The sequence below is a fragment of the Egretta garzetta genome, unplaced genomic scaffold (genome assembly GCF_000687185.1).
Source record: "Egretta garzetta isolate BGI_Z169 unplaced genomic scaffold, ASM68718v1 scaffold512, whole genome shotgun sequence".
In the NCBI taxonomy this organism is placed as follows: Eukaryota; Metazoa; Chordata; class Aves; order Pelecaniformes; family Ardeidae; genus Egretta; species Egretta garzetta.
In genome coordinates this window covers 82,616-92,232 of record NW_009258953.1, presented here as the reverse complement: position 1 = coordinate 92,232, position 9,617 = coordinate 82,616, and the positions used below count along the sequence as shown (strand labels likewise).

The following is a 9,617-nucleotide window of genomic DNA, read 5'->3' as shown; positions in this document are numbered from 1 at the left end:
CCCGGGGGGGGCAGGGGCGCTCCTGGGGCAGGCAGTCCCTAACCCAGGGGTGTTGCCTCACCATTCCAATGCCCTCGGTGATTTTTTTCTTCCATGGATTCCTCTCATCAAGTTCTGGGCCCATGCAGCTTTTGGCACCCACAAACTCAAGCGTTCCGGCAACGACGGGTGTGCAGCCGTTCCTAAGGGGGCGAGCTACGCTTTTCCCCTGCAGAGCCCCAAGGAGCTGAGCTAAGATTTCTTTATGGTTTCCAGAAGGACGACGTTACACATGCGCATGTGCACATCGCACCCACACAGGCGTACACAGAGCGCTGCTCAGGCGGGTGTGTTTGCGCGGGGCAATAGATCTCACCGCCGTTCAAAAAGCCTCTTGTGTAGTCACTGCTTCTCCAGAAAAACCACGTGTAATGGTTCTACGAAGCGTAAGGAAAGTGTATGAGAGCATTTCTTCCGTTACAGTACCCCGGGGAAGCCGATTTGCTGCTCTTCAGATAATGCTCGCCATTTCGGTAAAGGCAATGCTCGCCATTTCGATAAGGGCCGTGCTCGCCAATTTGATCCAGTGTTGTCTGTCCTTCAGGTGCGGTTCGTCAGCAGCACCTGGGTTTTTGGAAAGCTGATGTGCCACGTAAGCCGGTTTGTTCAGTACTGCTCCGTTCACGTGTCTGTGCTGACCCTTGCTGCCATCGCTCTGGATCGGCATCAGGTAAGCGACGTACATCGCCCCTGCGTTTGCTAGGAAATAGGGCGCTAAATGCATAGTTTGTTCCCCTTCAGATCCCAGTACCTGGAAACCTGCATTGTCCTGGGAATCGGGGAACGGAAGGGGGAACTCTGGATTTCACGGCAGTGGACAAACACACACCCCCACACACACCCCGCCTGTTTTTGCAGCAAGGGTGAGCGAGCACGGGAGCGGGTGGCCCAGGGAGACGGTGGGGTCCCCGTGCTGGGGGGTAGCCAAAGCCCCCCCAGAAGCAGTCCTGGGCAGCCAGCTCTGCGCTGGCCCCACGGGAGATGATCTCGGGGTCCCTGCCCGCCCCAGGGTACGGCCCCGAAGGCGCAGCGGGAACGTTTCCCTGAGGTCCGACACCAGCGAGCCAGTCCGCTTTCTCAGCACTTATTTATGGAGAGTTTTTAGGGTTGCCCTGTTCTCTCGGGGCGCCTAAGGCTGGATGCAATGAGACCCATGTTAGCACTTCGAGGTGAAAAATCCTCCTCTCCTCCACCCGTCCCGATACTTTTTTGGCGGATACCAGCCAGGAAAACCTTACAGCTCGAGCCACGAGTGCAAAGCAAGGCTTTCCCTGCAGCGCTGGGGTCACAGAAACAGTTGTTACTGAAAAGCAGTTTCCCATGGCAAACGGCACGGCCAGGCCAAGTTCAGATCCCTAACGGGTTCCACTCCGATCCTCTGGGATGGGCTCCATCTGGTGTCAGAAAATCGCAGCGACTGCCAGAGTACGGATCATCCGTTTGTCTTTTCTGCCACAGAAAGTTTGGGAGCCTGCCCCTTCTCCATGCAGCTCCCGAAAGCAAGGCAAAGCATTTTGGCAATGATTCTTTTTAATGAGTAGATTCTGGGTTGATTGCAGAAGCATGGCTAGGTATCAAGTAGTGTTTGGTTTAATTAAGGGCAACTGTAATAACTGACTTTAAGTTCATTGGAGTAGGTCCCTCAGAATTGGCCCAGGGAGATAGAAAAAGAAATGAGGAGATGTCACTGGGCAAAGAGAACTCAACACTTGCCTCTGAAAGTGTCGCTGGTCCTGAGGGGTACCAGAGCAGGGAGATGCTCCAGGGGAGACGCAGAAGCTCGATGAAGCAGGTATACATAGTGACACTGGGAAGGACATGGAGAGAACACATGGAGGGCTTCATCGGCCAAGTGATCATTACGACGGTCTATTTTTAATGGCTGTTTCCTTGCCTGACATAATCGCCCATAGCTCAGCAGGTCTCTAACCACCAGACCTCTGAGGCCGAGCGGATGGGTGACAGCACGCTCCTCTGCTCAGGGCGCTGGGCTCACACTTCATGCCCGCACAACTCTTTGCATTTTCCAGCCCTCACGCTCTCCCAGGTCCTGTGAAACGAGGCCCTGCTTTCTGCCTTTTCACACCGGAGGGACGCGGGGCGCTCCAAACCGCAAGGTGAGGCTGCAGGAGCGACCGAATGTCAGGCAACGCACCCCTCCCCAGCAGCGATCCCACCTGGGCTACGCCAGCCGCAGCCAGCGCCGCGCGGGGTGAACCGCAAATATAAAAGTGAGCGGCCCTCGAGCCTGGGGCGCTGTGCTGGCCACAGGCTGCGTTCAGCTGTGGTCCTTGAGCTTCTTGTCACCCTGCCTCACAAGTCCACCAAGCACTGCACGCTCTGTGGCTGCCACCTCTATCGGAGACCTCCCCGTAGTGATTAGGAGACCTTTTGCTCTCCCGACGGCACCAGCCAGAGCAGCCCCTTGGCTTTCAAGGTGTGCCCCATCTAACAGCCAGGCTGAGTACCCTCGCTGTCCTGGCAAGTGCCCGTGCTGTTTGCTGCTTACCCGGCCATCAGCGTGAAGCGCTTGCCCCTGGGCGTGGATAAGGCAAAGATGTATTGTTTGTTCTTGCTAAAGCTTGCAGCTCGTTCTTATCGTTGGAGGACGTTGCGAATCCTCAGGACTGTTGTTCTCTGCAGGTCATCATGCACCCCCTCAAGCCGCGCATGTCCATGGTAAAAGGAGGGATTTGCGTCGTTCTCATCTGGGTTATGGCCAGCTGCTTCTCGCTGCCTCATGCCATTTACCAGACTTTGACAAGATTTTACATCGGGTAAGACAGCTATGTGGTGCTTTTTTTGTATGACACGCAGCTCAGTCAAAGCCCCCCAGGCTCTACGGCACGCACCTCTCCTTCTGCGTTATTAAAAAAGCAAGTATGGTGAAACAGAGACTTCTTCCTCCTCCCTGACCAGGCAGGGCGTCCCGCAGAAGGAGAGCGGAAATGCATGGTGTTGCTTTCAGGCTTGCTTGGTAGCTGACTTTGGCCCAGGGATTCAGCCCTGTAAGCTGAGGCAGGCACAGGAGAGACGTGCTCGTCATCCTTAGGTGTCAATATGGGTGGTTTTTTCTTTTCTTGGGGCTGTGTTTAAGGTATCGGCACTGGGGCCAAAGGCCAGACTTGAAGGAAAATCTTCCATTGAAGGTGGCACTTGCCCACTTGCCCAAATGACTTCTGCTACCTGTACCTTTAGTCAAACTTGCAAGAATGTCTGAGGTGTTTGTCGTCCCAGTGTTGTGTGCATCGGGTAGCGGAATTGACAGTTCTTTCTCTGATTTTCAGGAATAGGACCATACGAATGGTCTGCCTCCCCAGCTTCCCTCCTCCTGCTGATCTCTTCTGGAAGTATCTGGACTTGACTACTTTTGTTCTCTTGTATGTCCTGCCCTTGCTTGTCATCTCCATCACATACGCCATGGTGGCCAAGAAGCTCTGGCTGAGAAATGCCATCGGGGACCTCACCATGGAGCAGTACTACGCCCATCAACGGAAAAAGAAGATGACGCTGAAGATGCTGATGGTGGTGGTGGTTGTGTTTGCGGTATGCTGGTTCCCCCTGAACTGCTACGTGGTGTTGATCTCCTGCAGGGCCATCCACAGCAGCAATGCTCTGTACTTTGCTTTTCACTGGTTCGCCATGAGCAGCACTTGCTACAACCCCTTCATTTACTGTTGGCTGAACGAGAGCTTCAGATCCGAGTTGAAGTCCTTGCTGTGTGTGTGCCGGCGAAGGAGCGCGGCCCAGAGCCATGCTCTGCAGTCCATCTCCCCCCCTTTCCGGCACGCCTGGGCTGAGAACTGCCATAACAAAAGAGGCAGCGCCTGCCAGAAGGCGAGGGCCTCCTCCCAGAGGAACTCTGCAAAGACAGACATAGCCAGCGTTCAGCCGATCGTGGCGGAGAGTTAAGCCCTTAATCTGGTGGCCAGGCAGCATCGCCTTGGAATTGCACAATCACGGTAAAAACTGAGTTGGAAAGGACTGCTGGAAACCCCCTTGTCCAGCCTTCCGCCCAGAGCAAGCCAGCTTCAACGTTTGACTGGGTTGTTCACGACCAACTTCCAGTCAGGTCTTTGAAAATCCCTGGCGATGGACTGCCCACACGTGGGCCCCAGAATGAGGGGCGGCGAGTGAATTTTTCATGGGAACAATCAACAAAAATTAAGAGAATTCTTTAACAGCGCACACAATCTTTCATAGCCTCAGCAAACAAGGGAGCCTGCACTGATTGCACGCACGCCAACCGATGCACACAGCTGCTTGTGCATCTCGAAACACTGTCTTGATTCCTTCTTTTTACTTATTTGTCATTCGTTTGAGATGAGTATTGTCTGTAGCCACGCTCCTATTCACACCCAGCTCATCTCAGCCGCTGTTGCAGAGCTCTGCCCGCCCGCCTCCCTGCGACCCAGGCGCGTTCCTCGCAGCACCGCAGACGGCCGTGCCTGCCGCTGGAGGGGGAAGCGGCTCAAAAATCACAACAGGAGCACAGCTTAGAAGCGGGACAGTGAAAACTCACTCCATCCTGCAGGTGTTCTTCGCCCGGCGGCTTGTTTCGTTCCATAGGGGCTACTGGTAGTCACCTTAAACCACCGCTTGTACTGCAAGCTGTGGTCAAGAAAGAAATTACGCAAGTGGGCTTGGTCTCGAGCAGTAGCCAGCTGGGGAACCAACCCGTTCTTATGACATGTGCCACCTGTCTTTTGGCAGGGACTGACCCAATGCCCGCCCACCAAACACCAGCAGCCACCCAGTGAACAGCAATGGTGCCAGAGGAATTTTTCATTTTTGCACTTTCTACCAGGCTTCTTTTTTGATGTATTTCTGGTACCCACATAGTAGTTACTAAACTGGAAGTCAGACGTTGGCAGTCAAAATAGTTTTATGGAGCTTGTACCAGTGGGGACACCAGTTTGAGTCTAATAGCATGACAGTCATGCCCACTGGTCCCAACAAGTTAAGCTGGTTGACTGCAGGGCAGCTCCCCAGACTGGATGCCAACGGCCCGTTGGGTACCTTCGGAGGAGGCCTTCAGGGACCGTGGGCTTCAGAGACCAACCTCTCTCCCTCCCCTTCCGAATCAGGGGCGGTCAGTTGGCCACCCAGAGGTGGCAACCAGGCTGTGACCAGTTTCTCTAGCACTGGGAGCGCAGGCTCGCTGTAGACAAGCAAACTGGGGGTGTCGCTCCATGTGCCAGGGAGAATGGACAGCAGAGGCACAAGAAGGTCCACACAGATATGCTATGCAAATGCAGCTCTCTCCCTGTTCCTTGAAAGACTTTGTGGTTAAGAATAAAAACGGTATGTGAGTGTATGGAGGCAAGAGGGGTCTTGGCCTGGTGGTACCTGTTCTGCCAATAGACGCAGGGCTTCGTTATAGTCTCTAGGCTTTCCCTCAGGAACATCTCTCATCATTACATTTCCTAAGGAAACTGCGCATTGCCATGTTTTGACATTGTTAACTGACGTTTCTTTAGAGCCAAGTCTAAATTATTCTCAGTTTTCAGTAATATTTTATTTTTTACCAGCCCTCAAGATCCTTCGTGGCTTCGCTGCCAGGCTGGCAGCCCTTCCCTGTGCCAGCCCCTCTGTCCTGGCTGCCACCCCGCCGGCAGGACAGGGCGCCCCGCTTTGCCTGCGGTGGAACCTGCGCAACCGTGACTCAAACCAGTTGGGCGCCGGGAGCACATCTGCAGTGTTTCAAACCCAAAGGCAGGAGGGAGGAAAGGTTGGCACTAGATAAAAGAGTTAATTTGTAAACCTTTATACGCACCCCCGCTCAGTAAAGCTGAACATCTGATAAGGTGCCACAGCAATTGCCTCAGCTCCTGATCCTTGTGTTCCTGCTGCTCTTGGTGGTGGCCGAGTGCTTTCAGCAGCCTTCATCCCCTCCCCGAGCGCAGCTGAATAGCAGAGATTCCTGGTGCGGGGGCAAGTGGCCCGCGGAGCCTGGACAGCCGGTGCCGGCAGCTGGCTGAAAAAAAGCCAGCTGAAAAAAAGCAATATGCCAAACATTAAAATGACTCTTTAGTGCTGAAAGTGTTAAGATTAGGCAACCCTACCAAAGGAAAAGAACATTTTATTGTCGACTCCAAAAGGCCGCATCTTCTATCTCTCCTTTTGAAGAAACTTTGCAAGCAGAGCAGTGAACTTGCAGCTGCGAATCTTTCAACCACATAATGCTGATGGGCTTCACGCGGCTCCAGGAGGCTCAGAAGCCTCCCCTTCTTCAGAGGAGCGTGTAAACGTTTTAGGTCGCTGAGTACAGTGACATGAATACGGACACCAGGCGCTGAGGCTCTGCACCACCCCGTGCCACAGCCAAGGCGTTTTGGCCGCTGTCTGTGCTAGAAGGTGGTTCGGGCAGAATAAAGACGGGTCCCTTTCTGCATGCCCTTGGCACAAAACCCTTTTAGAAAGAGTTAATGTGACACAAACACGGGAAGGTCCCCAGGGACATGGAGCAGCGCAGCAGCTCGCCTCCCCCCGCCACCCAGTGCCACCCAGCGCGGGGACAGGCGAGGGGCTGAGCATGGGAGCAGTCGGGGCGCAGTGCCCTCCTGCAGCCTGGGGCGCCCCATCCCAGTGCCCTCCTGCAGCCTGGGGCGCCCCGTCCCAGTGCCCTTCTGCAGCCCAGGGCTGGTCAGAGAACAAGGGAACCAGCTTCCCCATGCCTGCCCTCGCTCCCCTCTGCTGGGACGCAGGGAAAGCAGCCAACGCCTTTGGTTTATGCCGAAAGCAGCGGCTGCCATCCGGGATACTGAGCTGCGTGCCCGGGGTGCGGCTCAGTATTTTATAGCATCTGGCAGAGGCTTAAGAGCATGTGATGGTGCGAAACATGCTGTGAAACCAGAGCAAGGCCTCTGCAAGAGGTTCCATTGAAGTGGGGTTTGTTTTTTCTTTCCCCCTCACCTGGAGATAGAACACGCGCTTTCCCGGAAGCTGGGGAAGACCGATGTGTCCATGCGGCACAGCAGGAACCCCCGCCGTTCCGCCTCACGCAGGTAAAGTGGGCTTGGCACTGAATCGCTTCTTTTAATATGGAACTGTCTTTTCTATGTGCAAATCGCCTGTGCTGTACCACATGATGCTGCAGAAACCACCTTATTTCTTTTCTATATAATACTTGAAAACCCCCCACCGAGGTCTGAAGATGGCACTGCTGCACAGGGGTGCTTTTGCCTCCTCCCGCAAAAGCTGAAAGCAACCAAAGCTGTTTCTTTTCCTTCCTCTGTAGCCCGACTCAAACGTCCTTCAATTCAGCGGAAAAGCCCTCACCGGGGTCGGGCCGGTCTGCACCCAGCACCCGGCACTGAAGTCAACGTACTTGCTCCCAGCATCGGGGGGGGAAGGCGAGTAGGGGTCCCCACCTCCTGGCGCAGGCTGCCGTGCCGGAGGCGAGGGGGGATCAGTCACACCCCGAGCTATCAGAATGGCTCCGGTTAACTGGATTCTCTTCCAGTGCTGTTAAGGCACCAAGCGCTGTGGCTCTCTCCCAATCAAGACCAAATGCCTTTATCCTGAAGAACGGGGAGATGTAGAAAGGGAGAGGGGTACGTGAGCGGGGGGGATGGGGATGTATACCCACCCGCAGGGGGCCACTGTCAGTTTGTCTTACCTCTGATAAGAAGAAATCTAGAGATTGCCCTGAGAGGCCCTGAGAGGCCCAAACCCGTTACCATGAACGACAACCGGAGTTTAGACTCAGTTTGGGATTATTGCTCTTACTAAATAATCCAGCACTTGTTGTGTGGGAGACAAGCTCGCCAGCGGAGGAGTTATTAGCTAATCGTGTAATTATTAAGCTGGTAACACTAGCAGCAACTTTACCTCTACGGTGGACTTTGTCCAGTTTTGAGTTTTTAATCCCCGACTCAGATTCAGGAATTGCTCCTTGCTGATGACTTTTCCTTTACCAGAAAAGCGCTGGCTCGCATGGTGCCGTTGTTTGCCCAGAGACTGGTGTCCAGTGAAGGTGAGGAAGAGCGGACCTGATATTTCACATGGTAAAAGGAGAAGTCACTATTTTTTTCCTAGGAAAACAAAATTCTCATCTTTATTGCGTGGAAAATCCTCACCTGTGGCATCTGCGCTGACCCTTATAAACTGTCCCTAATTCATGCTTGCCTTTAATATTCTCCCGATGAGAGGTGGACGAGAGGAAATGGGCTTTGTGTTGACGTTCGTCTCACAGAAACCTGTTGTAAAGCTGTCTCACCGGTCGCCCCAAACCCCGCAAGGTGACAGTCCTGGGCGTGCCACCACGGAGGATGGCGTGAAAGGACGTGTCCACAGCCGGAGACGCCGCAAGGAGTGGCAGGAGGGAGAGCCAGGAGGGGCCGAGCCGCGGGCAGCTCGGGAACGGTCTGGGGACCTGGCAGGCGGCGCACGACGCGTGCTGGGTTATGGCGCATCTCTCCCCCGCTGTGAGTCCAAAGGCCTGGAAGACGGGAGTCTATTTTGCAGCTGGAATGTGTTGCACTGAGGTCCTGACATTGTTGAGGGTCTTGTAATTCTTTGTAAGATTGGCATCACCAACACCGCTCATTTATTTCACTTCTACAACCGCGCTTCGCTGTTTCAGCTGCTTCACCTCTGCTCGCTTGCTGAAATGCAGGGGTTTATTTCCTTTGTGGTTTGCCTTGCGTTGGTCCAGACTGTTTCAGTGAGGACTGGACCAGACTTTTCAAGTGAGAAAAATGGATTTCCCCGCTCCCAGCCAAGGCAAGCGTCCCCGACTGACCCACAGTAACTTGGAAGTGACTTCTGTAGGTTTTGCCTTGCTGATCCAAAGCTCACTTAGCACCTTATTCCTCAAAGGAAGTTTTACATTAAATAAGCATGAAAATACAGCAGGGCTCATCTACACAAGAGCTTCCATGAAACCCAGAGCTGAGATGCTGATAATGAACAGCTGGTTCTGAATCAGAGCCACTGAGAAGCACAACAGCCAGCATCTTTAACCAGAATAACGAGCCTCAGGATGCCCCCAGTGATGCTGCCGTATGTTTGCTGCAGTGCTCCTGCTAAAGAACCACTTTAATAAAGTTTCCTTGTTGCACGTTGAGGGAGAAAGCTGCTGCTCGCTTCTTTCTCCGTTACCCCTACGTCAGACAAAGGCTTGTGTTGCATTTCAACTTTTCAGCTTGGTCCAAATGTTCTATTTGTTTTTAGGGTGGAGAAAAAAATATCCCTGGAGCATCCCAGGGATGTGAATGACTCAGCAGGGAAGAGCGCGGGTCCCTCTCCGTGCCCGGCTTCGCACGTGGCCCCCGCCCGCTGCTGTGTCGGGTGCGCCGGAGCGGCGTGGCGGCGACGAACAGCAAAACATGTCAGAGGCAAGAAGGTAACAAAAATGTTGTTTCATGAAATCGGATTTGTGCTTAAAGCGCGTGGAGTCCAAAGGGGAGGAAAAACGCTCTGAGGATCAGACCAAAGTGGCGTTGAGAACTCGCCGTTAATGAAAAAGCATCCAAGGCTCTTGCGCGTCCTGGAGCCTCCTGCTCGGGCTGGAGACGTCTGCAGTAAATGCCATTTGCAAGGGGATGGGTGTCCAGCCTTGGAAGTTTTCACAG

General features: G+C 53.9%; 1 protein-coding gene across 4 annotated transcripts in view; it reads left to right on the top strand.

Moving 5' to 3' along the window:
* The window catches only part of LOC104122396 (probable G-protein coupled receptor 83), a 25,589-nt gene extending 19,937 nt beyond the window's left edge, over positions 1 to 5,652 (top strand). For 2 of the 4 annotated variants that reach the window (XM_035890141.1, XM_035890140.1), the window contains 4 exons: positions 584 to 709; positions 2,070 to 2,156; positions 2,683 to 2,816; positions 3,327 to 5,652. In XM_035890141.1, coding sequence (XP_035746034.1) covers positions 584 to 709; positions 2,070 to 2,156; positions 2,683 to 2,816; positions 3,327 to 3,951 — 972 coding nt within the window. In that variant the 3' untranslated portion in view covers positions 3,952 to 5,652. Of the gene's footprint in view, positions 1 to 583; positions 710 to 780; positions 903 to 2,069; positions 2,157 to 2,682; positions 2,817 to 3,326 lie in introns of all 4 variants that reach the window. The other 2 variants (XM_035890142.1, XM_009634515.2) reach the window with 2 other exon arrangements.
* The last annotated feature ends 3,965 nt before the right edge of the window (positions 5,653 to 9,617 follow it).